The 16,543-nt window shown below is 47.4% G+C and overlaps 3 protein-coding genes across 6 annotated transcripts; 1 reads left to right on the plus strand and 2 right to left on the minus strand.

Moving 5' to 3' along the window:
• Positions 1 to 19: 19 nt before the first annotated feature.
• feo (fascetto) lies at positions 20 to 2,443 on the minus strand. Its single transcript, NM_132430.3, has one exon. The coding sequence runs from the start codon at positions 2,176 to 2,178 to the stop codon at positions 163 to 165; it is 2,016 nt and encodes a 671-aa protein (NP_572658.2). The 5' UTR covers positions 2,179 to 2,443; the 3' UTR covers positions 20 to 162.
• Positions 2,444 to 2,573: 130 nt separating this feature from the next.
• sofe (sister of feo) lies at positions 2,574 to 4,987 on the minus strand. Of its 2 annotated transcripts, none has more exons than NM_001298163.1 (1): positions 2,574 to 4,987. In NM_001298163.1, the coding sequence occupies exon 1, from the start codon at positions 4,843 to 4,845 to the stop codon at positions 3,022 to 3,024; it is 1,824 nt and encodes a 607-aa protein (NP_001285092.1). In that variant the 5' UTR covers positions 4,846 to 4,987; the 3' UTR covers positions 2,574 to 3,021. The 2 variants fall into 2 exon arrangements, with proteins under 2 accessions (NP_001285092.1, NP_572659.2); NM_132431.3 differs by having other exon boundaries at positions 2,716 to 4,987.
• A 241-nt stretch (positions 4,988 to 5,228) lies between these two features.
• CG2186 (uncharacterized protein) lies at positions 5,229 to 13,820 on the plus strand. Of its 3 annotated transcripts, none has more exons than NM_001272504.1 (7): positions 5,229 to 5,509; positions 5,862 to 5,953; positions 6,019 to 6,699; positions 6,772 to 6,978; positions 7,174 to 8,471; positions 8,536 to 8,664; positions 9,392 to 13,820. In NM_001272504.1, exons 1-7 carry the CDS (start codon positions 5,496 to 5,498, stop codon positions 10,355 to 10,357), a joined length of 3,387 nt encoding a protein of 1,128 aa, NP_001259433.1. In that variant the 5' UTR covers positions 5,229 to 5,495; the 3' UTR covers positions 10,358 to 13,820. The 3 variants fall into 3 exon arrangements, with proteins under 3 accessions (NP_001259433.1, NP_572660.1, NP_001368978.1); NM_132432.2 differs by having other exon boundaries at positions 9,392 to 11,154; NM_001382048.1 differs by having other exon boundaries at positions 6,772 to 8,471; positions 9,392 to 11,154.
• Positions 13,821 to 16,543: the final 2,723 nt, after the last annotated feature.

Consider the following 16,543-nt stretch of genomic DNA (forward strand, 5'->3'; position numbering starts at 1 on the left):
ATGTGAAATACACTCGAGTCTTGTGGTCAAGCGAAAAAACTCACATAAATTTTATTCTGAAAACGTAAAACAGAAAATAAAAAATTAAAATACATCAAGAAACTCCAACTGTTATGAAATAGTGTAGTAGGTACGCGTTAAGCTAGTCAATCTCCAGTGGAACTAGAACTGTCTGCGCGGCTGCACGATCATCAGGCTTTCCCGCGGCACCGGCAGATTGGCATTCATTTCCGCACGACGAGTTCGCGGCACGGCCAATTGATGACGCTGGCGCGGCAGCATCGAGGAGCGACTGGTCGGCTGAAATTCGTCATAGCTGACACCCTGCTCGGGATTCTCGTCCGTTGTGTAGTCACTGCTGTCGGGTGGGGCGTTCTGATCGTTGGACTTGGTGCGCGCCTTCTTGCTGGAACGCGTTCCAATGCTGCGCCTGCCCATACCGCCGCTGCGTCGCAGTGTGTTGTCCAGTACGCGAACACGTTTCAGCGGCGACTTGGTGCTCTTCAGCTGGTTATGCTGCTGGCTGGGCGCGAGCAGGTGCTTGGCTGGCGACGCCTTCATCGAGTTGAGTGTGTTCATAAGGCTGCGCTTGGCGTTGGGCGTTTTGGGGCCCGTCTGCAGGCCGGACGGATTCAGGCGCTTGTGCAGATTGCCCGTACTCTTGGTGATGTTTAGTGGACGGAGGTGCTGCTGCGACGGCGTCTTGCGCAGCGACATGGTGGAGCTGGAAAGGGTCGACATGTTGCGCAGCGTGCGCGGCGTGCGTGGAGCTGTCGAGCCCGTTGCCGGCGGTGGCATTATCTTGCTGGCCGATGGCGGTGCCTTCTTGCGCGCCGAGCTCTGCTGTTTGGCCTGGCGATGACGCTCCCAATCGGCGGCCATCCGCTCCAGGATGTTCTCGCCGTGCACCAGAAAGGGTGTGTTCTCCTGCGCCTCGTATGCCTGCACCAGTTCCGTGATCTGCTGCTCAATCTTGGGCAGCTTGGAGGTGATGGCCTTGCGCTCCTTCTCCTCCTTGAGCAACTGGCCGCCACGATTGTTGAAGCGATTCGGCTCGCTCGCCTTGGCCTCCAGCGCCTCCATGCGCGACCAGAGTTCGGCACGGCTTTCGTACAGATCGAAGATCTCCTTGTTCTTGTTGTAGAAGGTCTTGAGGTCGTCCAGCTCAAGTTCGTGGAGCTCCAGCAGATCTTCGTTGTACCAGTCGTTGTAGTAGTTCGAGAAGCGCTTGCGCTCCTGCTGGCTCTTAAGTGTGAGATCCCACATCTCCTTGATCTCGATGCGTAGCTGCTCGATGAAGGTTTTCAGATTCTGGCGTCGCAGGGCCTGGCAGCGCTGCAGTTCCTCCCGCAGGACATCGTAGGTGCGTTGAGTGTAGGTCGTAGCCTCGCGCACGCGACGCATGGCATACTCGTCTGTCTCCTGGAGTCTGTCCCACAGCACATGGATCTTTTCGCGCATATCGTCGATGCGCTCCCTCAGCTCCTTCACCTGGTCGGCGAAGTTCTTTTGCATGTTGCGCAGGAGCTCGAAGGTCTCCGGCGTTAGGCAGTGATCCACCTGGTTGAGCAGACGCTCCTCGGTGTCCGTCTGGGGCAGGCACTCAAGCAGCTTCATGTCGTGCTTAATGGCCTGGCGCAGCTGGTCCATCTCTTTGAGGCGCAGCACTCGCTGATCGCGTAGCTGGCCCAGGCGATTCCGAAAGGCGTCCATCTCCTCGGGCAGCGGCAGTGGATCCGCCAACAGTGGCAGAGGCAGCTCTCCCAGTTCCTCGCACAGCTGCTCCTGCTGCAGCAGAAGCTCACAGATCTCCGCTCGCCGCCTGGCCAGCTGATCGCGTAAGTGCTCGATGCTTTTGTCCAGCTTCAGCTCCCAGACGACCAGCGGCATGGACTCCGGCCGCTCGCCAATGTCCAGCGGCTCGTGGAGTAGGCGCGTCAAGTCGGTGGCCTCTGCCCGCAAGGCGGCTATATCGTTGAGGATCGCCTGCTGCTTTTCGCGCGACTCATTGAGCAAATCCGTGAAGAAGCTGTTCGCATGGTCCTTCAACCGGAGGAGGAACTCACCGCAGGTCTTGACCTCGAACAACTGCGACCACATCGCGTGCAACTGATCCACGTGCTCGCCCGTCATCTCCAGGATCTGGGCCTTCACCGCAATGGCGCTCGGCGAGTTCATTTTCTCCGTTTTCGTTGTGAAATTTGTGTTTTTTTTTTTTTGTTCAAAATTTCTTTTCTTGCGTAAATGCTCACTGGCTTTGTTTTTTCGTTGTGTTCACTTGGGGACTATTTAACCAGCATATCTGAGTTAACTTGACAGTTGTGTCGCAGACCCACAACGCTGGGCAGGATTGCTCGGGAATGTGCGGATTTATTTAGTGGTTTATTTAGAGTGCATCACTGCACGAAATTTCGAACTGAATGAATCGATGACGCTAGACAGAAATTTCGGTAAATTCAAATTGAAATGGCGGCCAAGAGTGTTGCCACCGCGTTGTGGGACAGCATTGCCACGCGGCGGTAACTTCTGGTAAAACCAGGGCTGGAGCATACGCCACTTTTTTGAATATTTAAAATTCGTTATTTGGTTTATTAGCAAATTAAAATATCTATTTTAATTATTTTGCTCCTTAAAAACGTATTATATTCTCTTATATGCGCTTAGTAAACATCCCACAGACTTTAGAAAACCCTTCCCACACATGTATATTTTGGTAAAATTGAAATCAAGTAATTTATAATGTAAACAAGCGTTTTTATCTGACTAAAAATTTAAAATGTGGACAATTGTTCATTTACTTCTTGCCGTCACAGGTAGTGCAAAATAGTTAAAAGAATTTTAAAGTTGTAAATTTAGATAGTCTTTGCGCTAGGAAAAGCCCTAACACTATACATATGTGTATACATATAAATACGATGAGTCTGCAATTGCGAGCCAAATACTTCAGTACAGGTAATAGATATAGAACACAGATCAGTTGCCGAAATGATTGCCATTGGATGTGATTAGAGTCTAGCTCCATTATATGGCCACGACCGCCTCCTCGTCGGGACTCTCGTTCTCCTCGCCGGACGGCGGACGCACATGGATTTTTGGTATGGGACGAATTTTCTGGGGATTCCTGCTCCCTGTGCTCGGCCTGCCGGATCCCTTGCCCCGACGCACCGAGTATTCCAGCACGCGCACCTTCCTCTGCGGCGACTTGAGCAGCTTCTGCCCATTCACACAGACCTTGCGACTTGCATTGTTGCACTCCAGCGATGCGATTAGATTTCGCTTGGCCGCTGCTGCCGGCTGTGGACTATTGGTGTTGTGATGCTGTGGATGCCGTCTCTTGTGCAGATTCCCTGTGCTCATTGCCGTGGTGCTGGCATTTGCCTTGGTCGGCGTCTTCTTCAACGAGGATGTGGATCCATGGATGCCCCGGTTGCTCTTCTGCGTATTGGGCGTAAGAGGCACCATTGGCGGCTTCATTTGGCCGCTCGTATTGCTGCCATCCTTCTTCTGGGCGGAGGGCTGCTTTTTGGACTGTCGATGCCGCTCCCAGTCCGCCGACATGCGCTCCAGTATATCCACGCCGTGCACCAGGAACGGCGTGTGCGTTTCACTCATGTAGACCTGCACCAGTTCGGTGATTTGTTGATCGATCTTGGGCAGACGGGACATGATAGTCTTGCGCTCCTTCTCCTCCTTGAGCAGCTGTCCACCGCGATTGTTGAACCGATTTGGATCGTTGGCCTTGGCCTCCAGGGCCTCCATGCGCGTCCATAGCTCGCCTCGATTCGCGTATAGCTCAAATATCTTCCTGTTGCTGTTGTAGAACTCCTTAAGGTTGTCCAGCTCCTTCTCGAACTGCTCGAGAACATCTTCGGTCTGCGTATCACAGTAGTAGGTGGTGAAGCGCCTGCGCTCCTCGGTGCTTTTCAGTGAAAGATCCCACCACTCGTTGATCTCAATGCGCAGCTGCTCGATGAAGGCAATCAGATTCTGCTGCCGCATCGCCTGGCAGCGCTCCAGCTCCTCGCGCAATATGTCGTAGGTGCACTGGTTATAGGACGTGGCTTCGCGCACACGACGCATGGCGTATTCGTCGGTCATCCTGAGCCGCTGCCAGAGGCATTCAATCTTGCCGCGCATCTCGTCGATGCGGTCGATTAGATCCTGCACCTGGTCGGCGAACTCTTTGTCCATTTCTTGCAGGCGCACGTAGGCGTAGGGAGTAAGCTTATGGTTATCCGCATTGAGTAACCGCTTTTCCGAGTCCGTTCGCAATTGAAGTTCGAGTAGTTTTATGTTTCGTTTGATGTTCTGGCGCAGCTCGTCCATATCCCTGAGGCGCTGCACTCGCTGATCGCGCAGCTGGGCTAGGTGCTCCCGAAAGGGGTCCATCTCCTCGGGCAGCGGCAGGGGATCAGCTAGAAGTGAAAGCGGCTGTTCGCCCAGCTCATCGCAGAGCTGCTGCTGTTGATGGAGTAGCTCCCTGATCTCTGCCCGTCGGCTGACCAGCTCTTTGCGCAGTTGTTCGATGTATTTCTCCAGCTTAATGTACCAGATCTCCATCGGCACATCGTCCGGCCGCTCGCCAATGTCCACCGCTTTGTGAAGCAGCCGCCTTAGCCCGCTGGCCTCGTTGCGCAAAACGGCTATGTCGTTGAGTATACCCTGCTCCTTGTCGCTCGTCTCCTTGCGGAGATCCGTGTAGAATGTGTGTACGTGATCCTTAAGACGGGCGAGACAATCCTCGCAGGCTTGCGGCTCAAACATTCGCGACCACATTGCGTGCAGCTCGTCGAAGTGCTCGGCCGTCAGCGCTAGTATCCTTGCTTTGTGTTCGCTAGATAGCATTGTGTTTATTTTGTTTGTTTCTGTGTCGTGTTCTCGTGTGTGGTTGGATGTAAGTAAACATGAAATTCAATTCGAATCAGAACGTATGGACGCAATGTTGCTATGTTTAAATCGGTAAATTTCAAACTGTACATCAAACTCGTGCGCTCTGCAACACTGGCCAATTGGTGCTGTTAGGCGACAGCATTGCCACATCGGTAAGCATTGGAGATCAAATATATATATAGTGAGTGAGTATATTTCTGCTACTCACTTTCTATTGCGTATAATGCGTTATAAGAAAATAATTGTTTTACCGTGTCTAATATGGTAAATGTTAGTACCAATGGTATGGTAAGTAGTATAAATTGATATCGATATATACCGATAGCAACGCATACCTATCGCTGTACTTGCCACCACTAATACCAATTGCATCCCTCAAAAAAAATACTGCGTGTGAAAAAGACCCGAACTTTTCGCATACCTTTCGGGTGCCTACTTATTCAGTGGAAAAGCGCGCGTTACTGCTCAGATCGATTCGATCGCAAAACGGCTGTTCAAAATGTTATAAAACACCGCGCCGCGTCCGTAGACAGTCCCTGTTCTACTTTAAAACACACACCCACACACGCGCGCCGCCGAGTGTCAACAGCTGCCCTGGCGAAAAAATGTCGGACATTAAGTAAGTGGTGGGTGCGAAAAAGTGGGTGACCCTGTGATGAATGGTGGCCACCTAAGATTGGGCAACAATCCTGGCCAGCGTTCGATTGGTGGCACTGAGAAAATCGCATGCAAAAAGCATTGTCGGGGCGGGGGGGTTGGCGATGCATGTGTATAACATTTTCAAGCTGCGTAGGTGTGTACGTATGTGTGCGAATGTGTGTGAATGCCCCCCCGGCTGTGCTTGTGTATGTGTTTGAGTGCGTGTGGTTATTATATTTTTTTTTTTCAATGGAACCTCGAAGGATAGAAAAGTCTCACCTTGGTTTTCTCCTTAACCCATTAATGATTTCTTAACTGCATCTCATCCGCAGCGATGACCTGCTCAACTACGAGCTGGGCGATGACATCGATGACCAAGCTCTGCTCGGCGCCGATGAGGATGAGTTGCTACTCTCGGACGAAGGTGAGTTCTATATGCACTGCAATAGTTGAATCGTTTTCTGATGGATATCCTTCTTCCATGCACAGAGCTCGAAAAGGATGTCACCAGCGAGGTGAAGCAGCAGATGCGCGCCGAGGCCGAGGAGTGGGCCCAGGAGCAGATTAGACAGCACGAGCGCAAGCACAAGGAGCAATTGCAGGCAGATGCGACTGCAGCGACTGAAGTCACTGTTGCAGCCACGGCCACCGCAGAGGTAGCACCAACTTTAAGGGCGCAACCAGAGCTAGCTTCATCTCCTGCTCCGGATCCTGTTCCTGCGAAACCTCTAGTCGCTCAGGTGGAGAAACATGTTGACACAGCCCACGCGGCTGTGGCAGCTGAGCCAGCGAAGGAACTGGTGTCAGCCAGTCGCTCGGAATCCCCACAACAGCAAGCTAAGGAGGAGGCGCCTCCAGCTGATTGCGCCGAAAAGGAGGCGACTCAGAATAATGGCAACAGCGAGGAACAAGCTGAGAACGCTGGCAGTCAGAGTGAGGCTGAACGAGGACTGGGCTTGTGCTCGCTACTGGCCTCATCCCAAGAGAGCCTGCCCAGCGCCAGCTCAGCCTCTGTGATTTCAGATCCGCGAGAGGACGACGAAGAGCGCGAGGAGCGCACCAACTACAAGACGGCCAGCGAGCGATCTGACAACAATCTGAGGCAGCAGCAAGAGCACGCACACATGTCGCCCTACCAGCACCAGCAGCGGCGACTCCACGGCCATGGAGGTGGGTGCAACGGGAGGGGTAGTCTTCCTTGTCAAATCCTTACCTAATGAGTGTATTAATTGTTAATTGCAGATAAACCCCGCGTGGGCGGAGGTGGACGCTTCATGCATGGCCAGCAGCAGCAGCAGCAGCAGCAACAGAGCCAGATGGGCAAGCCGCCGCGTGGAATTGGAACGCGCCACCATCTGCTACGCAATCCGTCGCCAAGTTTCGGCATACAGCAGCAGCGCATGGGCATGGCCGGGATGCAACCGCCGCCACAGCGATATGGCATGCCGGGTAATGCTCCACCACCGCAGCACCTGGCTCTGATGAGCACGCCAGTGGGTGCTGCTCCCACCGCCGCCTGCCTTCTCCCACTAACCGTTCCCGTAACCCCGCTCACCCTGTCCATACCGCAAGCCCATCCCAGCCATCAAGTTCATCAACAACAACAGCAAACACTGAGCAATCCGACATTCATTCCAATTCCAGGCCAGTACCCGGCAACTCAGCCACCCAACCAGTCACCACAACAAGCACCGACCAACACACAACAGCCACACAGCGCTCCCGCCTCTCCCCTCCACACTCCCACGCATTCGCACATGATGCACCACAGTCACAATCCGAACGGAGGCGTGCTGCACCACCTGCTGCCGCATCCGCACGAGCAGGTGCGTGTGGGTCTGCTGCAACCACCGCCGCTGGCATATGCGCCCAATCCGGGTGGCTATCGCAATGGAGCACTTCTGGGTCCGGGACCGGGACCTGGTTTGCATCAGCAACACCAGTCGCCGCACCAGCAACAGTCGGGCATGCGTCCGCCGCTGTATCGGAATGCCCCGCCATCGTACGGCTACGACCAGGGACATCCACCCCAGCATCCGCAGCAGTTCATGCGGCCTCACAACGGCTGGCGACCGCAGGGGGACAATGCGCGCATGCAGCGACCACCACTGCAAACGCTGCCACCGCACATGATGCCCGGCGCACCGCCGAACTATGCCAATGGCATGGGAATGCGAGGACCGCCGCCCCAGCAACAGCAATCGCAGCAGCCGCCACAGCAGCAGCCAGCACCGCAGCAGGCGGGCAATCCCCTACAGCAGGCCGTCAATCCTGGCCAGCCCCCTCAACAGCCGAATGGACCGCCGCAGCAGCAGGGCTCATCATCGGTGCCCCGGGTCAGCAAGGTGCTCATCAATCCGAATTTCAAGGGCGGCGTCGAAGCGGCTACCAACAAGTTCATCAAGGAGACACACTTTATGCCCGCCATTAACAGCGAGGCCGAGTTGCTGCGCCAGCAGGTGGAGTTCATCAACAAGAATCGGCAGTACATTGAGAAGCGACGCATGGAACGCTCGCCACCGTCGTCGGGCTCCTCCACCGGAGCCGCCTCGTCCGGCCAGGCAGGCGAACGGAGGCGAACACGTAGCCGCAGTCGCTCTCGTGGTCGCAGTTACTCTCCCGTTAAGCGCGTGGAAAGAGAACGCGAGCGGGAGCGGGAGCGCGAGAGGGATCGTGAAAGGGATCGGGAGCGAGATCGTGAACGATATGGCGCCAATCGGGCGGCTGGAAACCGTGGATTCCGACGGGCATCGAGTCGGGATCGAGACGAGAATCGTGGCGCAGCAAGCACCGCCAGTGCTCAAGGAGCGGGCGGATCAGCATCCAGCGGAGCTGCGCCCCCCAAGCGACGAAGGAGTGGCTCGGCCGGAGGAGGCACTGCCCGGAATCCATTCTCTGGCGAGCCGCGCGGCCGACCCTCCGAAACAGGCAGTCGCAGTATGGTAAGTGGAATCAGTGATGCAATGTCAGCTCTGGCTCTGAATTAATATCACATTTTGAATGCAGCCCAGCGACGAGGACGAGGAGACCCGCAACTATCGCCTTGAGATTGAGAAGCAGAAGCAACTGCGCGAGAAAATCATGCGAGACAAGGAGCTGAAGCGTCGGCGCGCAGCCGAGGAGAAGCTACACGAGGTAAGTCCTTGTTCTCTTACTTATTTTATTAGCTTATAAATGTGCAGGTTGTACCATAGTATTTTGATGCCCTTGCTGGTTGGTTTAGAATATGAGCAGAATATACATAAGTAGTTTTGGCAAAAATTCGATATGTTTGAGAGGAGTTTTAATAAGAACTTGGCCCAAAAAGATCACAGAACTTAAAAAATTACTGATTTCTACAGCTAATAAACAAGGTTTAGTGTTTAAGTAACTTTAATCCAGATTTTCAGAAATCCATTTTTGACATATTTTTTTAAGTTTAATTTTTTGCGAAAACTGGCAAAAAATTAAAGTTTCTATGTTCGAATGCAGATCGATAGGAAATTTTATTTCAAATTTAACGAGGTGTAAAATTCAAATTTTGAACAATTATTTCCAATGTTACAGCAAAAAAATTGATTATTTTGTATTAAAAATTGTAGGTAAAAACTATTAAAATTACGTTTGTTCAGCGTTTTTTTTAACCATATTTAGCCCAAAAAGATCGCAAATCTAAATATATATTATGAACAGCTAATAAAAATAAAATAAATATATAAATTTTATAAAGATTTTTATAAAGCATGTGTAGGTAATCTTGTAAAATATATAGTGTATGCAAGGGCATTTGATCCTTCGGCCGCCGAAGCTAGCCTTACAATAATGTAGCTTACTGTAGCGATCCGAAAGCAAGAGAAATCCACAAACGAACTAAACTTTCTAGGAGAAACGCGCCGAGCAGCACAACACTTCGCCAGCCCGCGACGACCAGGAGGTGGCCGCCGGACAAGGATCTGCAGCGCCAACACCTGCAGCGTCAAAGCATCGGCCAACCGCATCAGCCGGCGAGCGCAAGGTGATCTCGCTGAAGCGTCGCGACGACCAGGATGCGAGCAGCGTACGCAGCAGGCAGGCACAGGGATCGCAGTCCAATGCTCAGGCAGGCCAAGGTCAGCAGCAGCAGCAGGCGGCGCGCAAGCAACTAACGGCGGCGAAGATAGCGCCAGAGGCAAAGCGCAGTATAACCGATCACCTGGCGCCATCCTCTAAGCAGCATCATCATCATCATCAGCAGCATCATCAGACTGCAGCGGCGCCGGCGAGAACGGTGGTATTGGGATCGGGAGCTGTGGCCGGCGGCACACCGCCGAAGCCGCGCGATAAGCTGCGCCTGGGCACGCCAAGCGACGATGAAGTGGAGCTGGACTATGATGACGATGACCTGCTGCTGGACGAGGAGGATCGTTTGTTGGCCACGCCATCGCCGCCGCCGCAGAAGGCGAGCAGCAAAAGATCGGCCACGCCGGAGCCCTTGGTGGTCAAGCGGAACCACAAGGCGATGCGTGGCGGCAGCTCGACATCAGCGCCCAGCTTTAGCTCCAACCAGCGGCGAGTGGTGCTCAAGCCGACCAGCAATGGCAGCAGCAGCAGCGGAGGAGATCAGCAGCAGTTGTCGCACAGCGGCAGGCAGCGGGATCGGAGGCGCGGTGGAGAGGATAGCGCACTGCAGCGGAAAGGTGGAGTAGGAAGCGTTGGCGGCAGCAGCAGCTCGGGATCTGGCGGAGGGATCTTCGATAGGCTGGAGAAGCGTGTGGCCGTCTCAGGAGGAGGGAGCAGCGGTGGAGGCGGCGGGAGCAGCCACAAGCAGCGATCCAAGGCGCCCGCCCGCATCGTACTCAAGCACGATTGATAAGAATATTTAGTTTAAGAATATATAGTTTTCTATAACTATTATCGATTATAGATGTACGACGATGATGGGGAGTAGTGCAGTAAGCAGTACTTTAGCTTTAAGGTAAAAAGTTATAAATAGTTGAGCTTTCTTTATAAATAGCGGATTATACATATATCTAGATGTCATGTAATTGGTGGGTGTGCGTGAGGGTCTCTACCCCGTGCTCCATGCGGTATGCAAATTCATTTAGCTTTAAGTGTACAAATCTTATCAATGACTAAAACGTGCTTCGTTTTCTTAATCGCTATTTGTATTTAAACGTAGGATAAAGTGGAATGCTTAAAGCTTGACCTGGACAACAAAACAATTACCGTATATAACTTTAGCAACACAAACTAGGACCCAAATGTGCATACTATGTGCATGCTCATAGCCCTTAGCCTATGTAATCAAGTGAAAAATATTTACACCTCTACATACATTTATATATATATACATAAAGTGTATATATTTATTTATAAATACTTCAATTTAGTTTTAAGCACAAAAGCTGAGCGTCTATTTTTTATGATGACAATTCTACAAAGATTTTATTGAAAGAAAGAGAAGTTAAGAAGTGCAAATGCTTCTTAGGAATTTACTTTAAATTTACCTTTAGTTATTTGAATTATTTTATACATTGTGCCCCGTTGATTGTAAATGAAATTTATTGTCTGTCCTGTTGTGTTCTTTGTAACTACTATAAACCACATACGAAACTATGTTAGCTTGTGAACTAGTTTAACTAATAAACTTGAAATATTGCAGCATGTAACGTACTTGTACACACAAAGCAATACCTTAATGGCCTGGAAAACGCAGACACATAGAATGCTACCGATAAACTGGTAATGCAAAATGATCAAACCATAAATTACAATGGCATAGTACATAGGATACCACATACCACTTACCATATAACACTTATCGCTCACTTAAAAAACTGGCCAGTTAAAGAGTAATCAGCGGAATGAAGTCTTCGTTGGTGAACCGCAGAATTGATGATGAGCAATGATGGATAATACCTAGTAATACTAAGTACTTGTACATAATACAATCGAACTATTCGGCTAGCCACATTTATGTAAACATACCACACACTTTCCTACGAAAGCTGAGAACATATTGTCCGATCTAGAACAACAGCCATAAACTTCACTTAGATTATTTGCGTCGAAGATAATGCGAAATGCCTAGACTAAAGAGATTGTTAAATTATTGCCACTCCCGCTCCCGAGAAATATAAATATATATATATATATATATATATATATATATACTTAAGTCATAGAGAGATCTGCAAGAACCATTGTAATTGGACAGTAAGCATTGTACTTTGCACACTATTGCAACACTCGAGAAACCCCAATTGTGTCGATAAGCTAATGAACGAATACGTTAATATGAGTCATTTTTATTGTAACTAAGCTAACTAGATAAAGAAAAGGTAGAGGTATATCGCAAATGCAGATGACATGAAATGTATGTACTAAAATCGCTCTATTAAAAACGCATCGAATCCGAATGCGGTACAAGCTTGACTTTTGCATTGATGTAAGTGGCACATTTATTCATGTGACAACAACACAAAGAGATACAAATGTAACTATCTATCTATTTATCTAATATGTGTGGCGAAGGTAATTGTTGAGGATGAAAAGGGGTCGCAACGCTAGAAAATGATAAGATTTAATGGGAAGCGCATAAAGAAATCGTATATGCCTAGGTATATACATACGTATAACTCTAGTAATCGTAATGCTACACACAATATGATATAATATATGGATTAATAAAAACCAATTATACCACGTGCACACATAAAAGCGTGCGGCAGCATAACTGTATAAACATCTAAAAATTATTCCAAGTGATTTTAGCTTTTTAAGAACCAAGTCGAAACAAACTGAACACTCGTAGTGGAAAACACGAAATAGCGCAAGCAAATGACAAAACAAAAATTGAAATGATTCCAATTTGCAAATCCGAGTCTGTGATTATTTTTATATTATTCTTATTATTATGCATATACATATATTACGATATATAACAACTATCCATTACGGCCCAACCCACAGATCACCAAAACATACTCGTAATAATTTTGTTTACCCACCCGATCGTTTTACCCCAAAAATTTCTTATTTTGTACACCCCAAACTACAAACCTAAAACTTTAAAATCAAATACTAGAATTAAGTGCTAGTTAAATCGGTTTGCGATCAGGCTCCAACGCTCCATTCTCAGTCAAATAGATTAGATTACTTGGGGATTCGTCATTTATGTGTGATATACCATATATATGTATAGTTTTTTGCGGGATCGGGAGTGGAGTGGAGTGTTTGGAGCGTTGCGATCAATGCCTATTTAGTGTATAAGTGCATTATATTTTCGGGGCACTAGTTTTCGATACTGGGCCCCACACACACACAAGACAACACCATCTAATATTCCCCGCATTTTCCCAGCTTTACATTTTCAGTTCGAATCGCCAATACATTTTACCTGTGTATAGTGTATAGTTAAGAACCGACTAGCAGAAATGCAAACACTATTCGATGTTAGTTATCTATATATGTACCTAGAAAGTTACTCTCTATGTGTGCACGAAACCTATCCGTAAATTTATTTATTATAATTTTAAGCATTTTGAACGATAATATCTCTGTTTCTACACGCCCAAAAATTTTTGATTTGTTAGTCCTAGACAAATAGTTTGATTTTGTTATAGTTTGTAACTTAACTTTTTTCCTCCCCTTATTGTTTATGCCCCTGTTATCACGCCAAACTACTGTTCCTAACCCAATCCAATTCCCCATCACGTGTTATACCCATCATTTAAAACTAACCTAAAAATGTCAATTGGAACTTTTTTCGATGGCGAACGCAACTGTACCCCCAATGTTCCTTATTCCATAACATTCCCTAGTCCTCTATCTCGCTCTCTGACAACTATCTCTCTCTCTCTCTCTCTCGCTGACACCTATATCTATCTCTGACCATCGCAATAGCTGTGTCTCTGTCTCGCGCGTGCACATGCATTAGAGCAGAGCAGAGATACCCAGATATTAACTTAATTGTAATCATATATAAAACCTATACCTAATTTTCTTTCAGCACTATTCTTTGTACAAATCGAAAGAAAAAATTGACAAAAAAGAACGTACAAAAAAATCAAATCAAATGAAACGAAAAGAATGACAACAACTTAAAAACCAAAAAATTAAAAAAAAAAAAAAAAATGAGAAAAAAGGAATGAATAAATTACAGAAAGTAGTTAGATTGGGCGAGGTGCCATTTGACGAGGGAAGCTCCGCGGGCAGCTCGCCAAAGAACTTTTGAAGAAGACTAAATAAACTGATATATACATGAGAATACATGATATATATAGAGACCCAGTCCTGTATATATTTGTATATGTATATTTTTTACAGCATTCAAACCGAAAATGCATTTTGAATGGGTTGATTCTGATTGGAATGGGTTGATTCTACAACTTTGCCCCTGGCATTGTCTCTCTAGCTGCGATTTATGTGTGCCTCGTTCGTCTGGGGATTTATGGATATGTCATGCATCTTCAAACTATTTTCATTGTTTTTTTTTCGCATTCAATCGAAGTGAATGAGAACTGGAACTCATCGCTGGCGACATCGAATCTAGTTATTCACGAGACGCGTCTAATCAATTGCAGATGATTCATTTCGAGAGCCGAACCCCATTCATCTCCCCAACCTTGATATGCATATGTAACTCAATTGGTGCTATTTTCATGGACTGCGCTGTAGAGTAGGCAATAGTAATTGAATCGCACTCTGAAGACAAACTGAAAGTATCCTGATAGAGAGTTGCATTATCTGCAGTGGAGCAATAATAGACAAGGTGTATATTATTTACCATTATTTAAGTATTTAGGTCAAGGTCGCTTGGAGCTTGGGGATACGATCCATTATGGGGGTGGTGGTCACCGCTTGAGCGAGGGACTTGACTTTGTCGTTTGGCCAGTCGCACAATGCACATGGATGGATAATCGTGTGAAGTATTCTTGGTCTTGGCTGATGGTAATATGCAATTATGCAAAGTGCAAGTTCAGCGGAAAAGGCCATGGTTTTGTTTTGCTTTGTTGTGGATTTGTTGTCGCCACACCATTGTCTCCAGGTCTGAGATTAGCTAAGGTAGCCACCCAGATGCAGCCCACTTCGACCCACTGCCACCCCAAAGTTCCCATCATCATCATCATCGTCGTCATCATAGTCAGCATCATCATAATTTTCAGCTTCATTTGCTCGATGTACCTTGCTTGCGGTTTTTTTTTTTTTAAAGCTGCATTTGGATCGCTTTAGTTTTCAGTTTTTCTGCTTTCAGTTAACCAAGCCGCTCTGTTCAATTATAATTAAATCTGTTTGTAAATATAATTGGTGGGCGTGCGACTGGCATGAATGATGCAAGATTGCTGCCACCGTCGAGCGTGATTTGCTTTTGCAAATTAGAACAACGAATCATGGCAACGCCCCGGGGAAAATGTTACCTGTCTAATCTGGGATTTGGTTCTTCCCTTCGAATGCACTGCGAAAAACAGGTGCGTATACTTCAATGGAAAAGATACAACATGAACTGAGTGATATACAAAGATAGAAAAACTCTTGAATACAATAATGGATTAGAATGGTCTTAAAATTCTGAGATGAAATATGCAACTTAAATGATATTTGAAAAAATCACTATACTAGTTTTGCTCCACATTTTTTTATGCTTTTAACTGGCTCTATCTCAACTGACAAAGTTCTAAATCTGATTTTTGCACCGTGCTTGCTTTTCCTTGATTACTCATACGCCCCGTGTGCGCGGGTTGGCCAAGAAATGGAGGCTACCACTTACCGCGAGATTCACGGGCTGCCCGTGTAATGGGCTTTTAGGCCTCGGCATTAAAGAACCATTGTCTCAGTGGGGTAAGAGCACAAGAAAAGAAAAAAAAAAACGAGAAACTCCCAGGCCATCGCCAAAGTGCACCCATGGCCAAGTCAACTCATAGCAGTCGGCAGTAGCTTCGGTTGCCTCCCTCCATCCATCCCTCCATCTATCCATCCATCCCTCCAACCATCTATCCATCCATACAGTCAGTCGAATCAGTTAACACTTTTCACATGCCCGCCGGGTCGAACAATGTGAACCCACTCATATGGGCGGTATGACAAGCGTATGTATATACTATGTGGCTATCCACAAGCATGGCATCGACAACTATTTTGACATATTTCGTAAATATCCGTGGATAAGTATCGCAATGCTATTGGCACACGTAACTTCAACTGCACAGATACAAGCTACAGTTTTGCAGTTTTGGAAAATGGCAAACGGATATAGATCGTTATGTTCTTAAATGCTACTTTATTATTCAAACACTTGCTAAAGTTATTATTAAAGTTATTTGAAACATCTGAGTACTTTTTAGTTTCTTGTACTAAACTCTATAGATTAAATGTACTTAAATGTGGAATACCCCTGAATTTATGCTAAAACTATCGCCCAGATTGGTAGAACCTAATTCAGTCCATTCAACCCAATCGAAGTTACGACTCCAATCCGTTAGGTTTTTTAGAAAATGTGTCAGCAATGTTGGTTGGAATGGGGATACTTAGCTTAGGCACTTGGCCAAAAAGCCTCTAAGAAATTAACAATTGCCACCTTTGTTGGCGAAATTCAAGCATTCAGATCCGCCTGGCTCTTCTTCTCTGCGATGTTTTGTTAACAATTTCAGTTGGCTTAAATAAGCGCTGGAAAGTGAAAACCCAATTCGATACTGTTGTTCATGAAATGAGTCACGTACTAGCCGCAATATTTATCTATCTAACTAAATCGTTTCAACTGGACTCGCATGATTGCTGTTACGTTTTTTTTTTAAACTTTGTTTTCAAAGCTGCAATCGTTGGGCATTTTCGCGTTTTATGTTGACCAATTAGCTGTTTCAGGGTCAAGTTAATGATTCAATTAGCATTTGTCATCATTGTTATTGCTTCTCCTGAGCGGCGGCGGTATAATTGATCCCCCAGATCGTGGGAATATTCATAATGATGTGTGATCACACATCAACACGCCCAACCAGCTTTTCATAAGTAGATCATTCGAAAGGTATTGTTTTCTTCAAGAAAAGAGTTAAGATTATAA

The sequence above is a fragment of the Drosophila melanogaster genome, chromosome X (assembly GCF_000001215.4).
Source record: "Drosophila melanogaster chromosome X".
In the NCBI taxonomy this organism is placed as follows: Eukaryota; Metazoa; Arthropoda; class Insecta; order Diptera; family Drosophilidae; genus Drosophila; species Drosophila melanogaster.

What these genes read in the sequence shown, in the direction of transcription:
- feo (NM_132430.3), bottom strand. Translation starts at nt 2,178, where the DNA reads ATGAACTCGCCGAGCGCCATTGCGGTGAAGGCCCAGATCCTGGAGATG.
- sofe (NM_001298163.1), bottom strand. Translation starts at nt 4,845, where the DNA reads ATGCTATCTAGCGAACACAAAGCAAGGATACTAGCGCTGACGGCCGAG.
- CG2186 (NM_001382048.1), top strand. An exon ending in GTTGCTACTCTCGGACGAAG is followed by an intron (nt 5,954 to 6,018) that starts GTGAGTTCTATA and finishes TTCCATGCACAG; the next exon opens with AGCTCGAAAAGGATGTCACC. An exon ending in AAACAGGCAGTCGCAGTATG is followed by an intron (nt 8,472 to 8,535) that starts GTAAGTGGAATC and finishes TTTTGAATGCAG; the next exon opens with CCCAGCGACGAGGACGAGGA.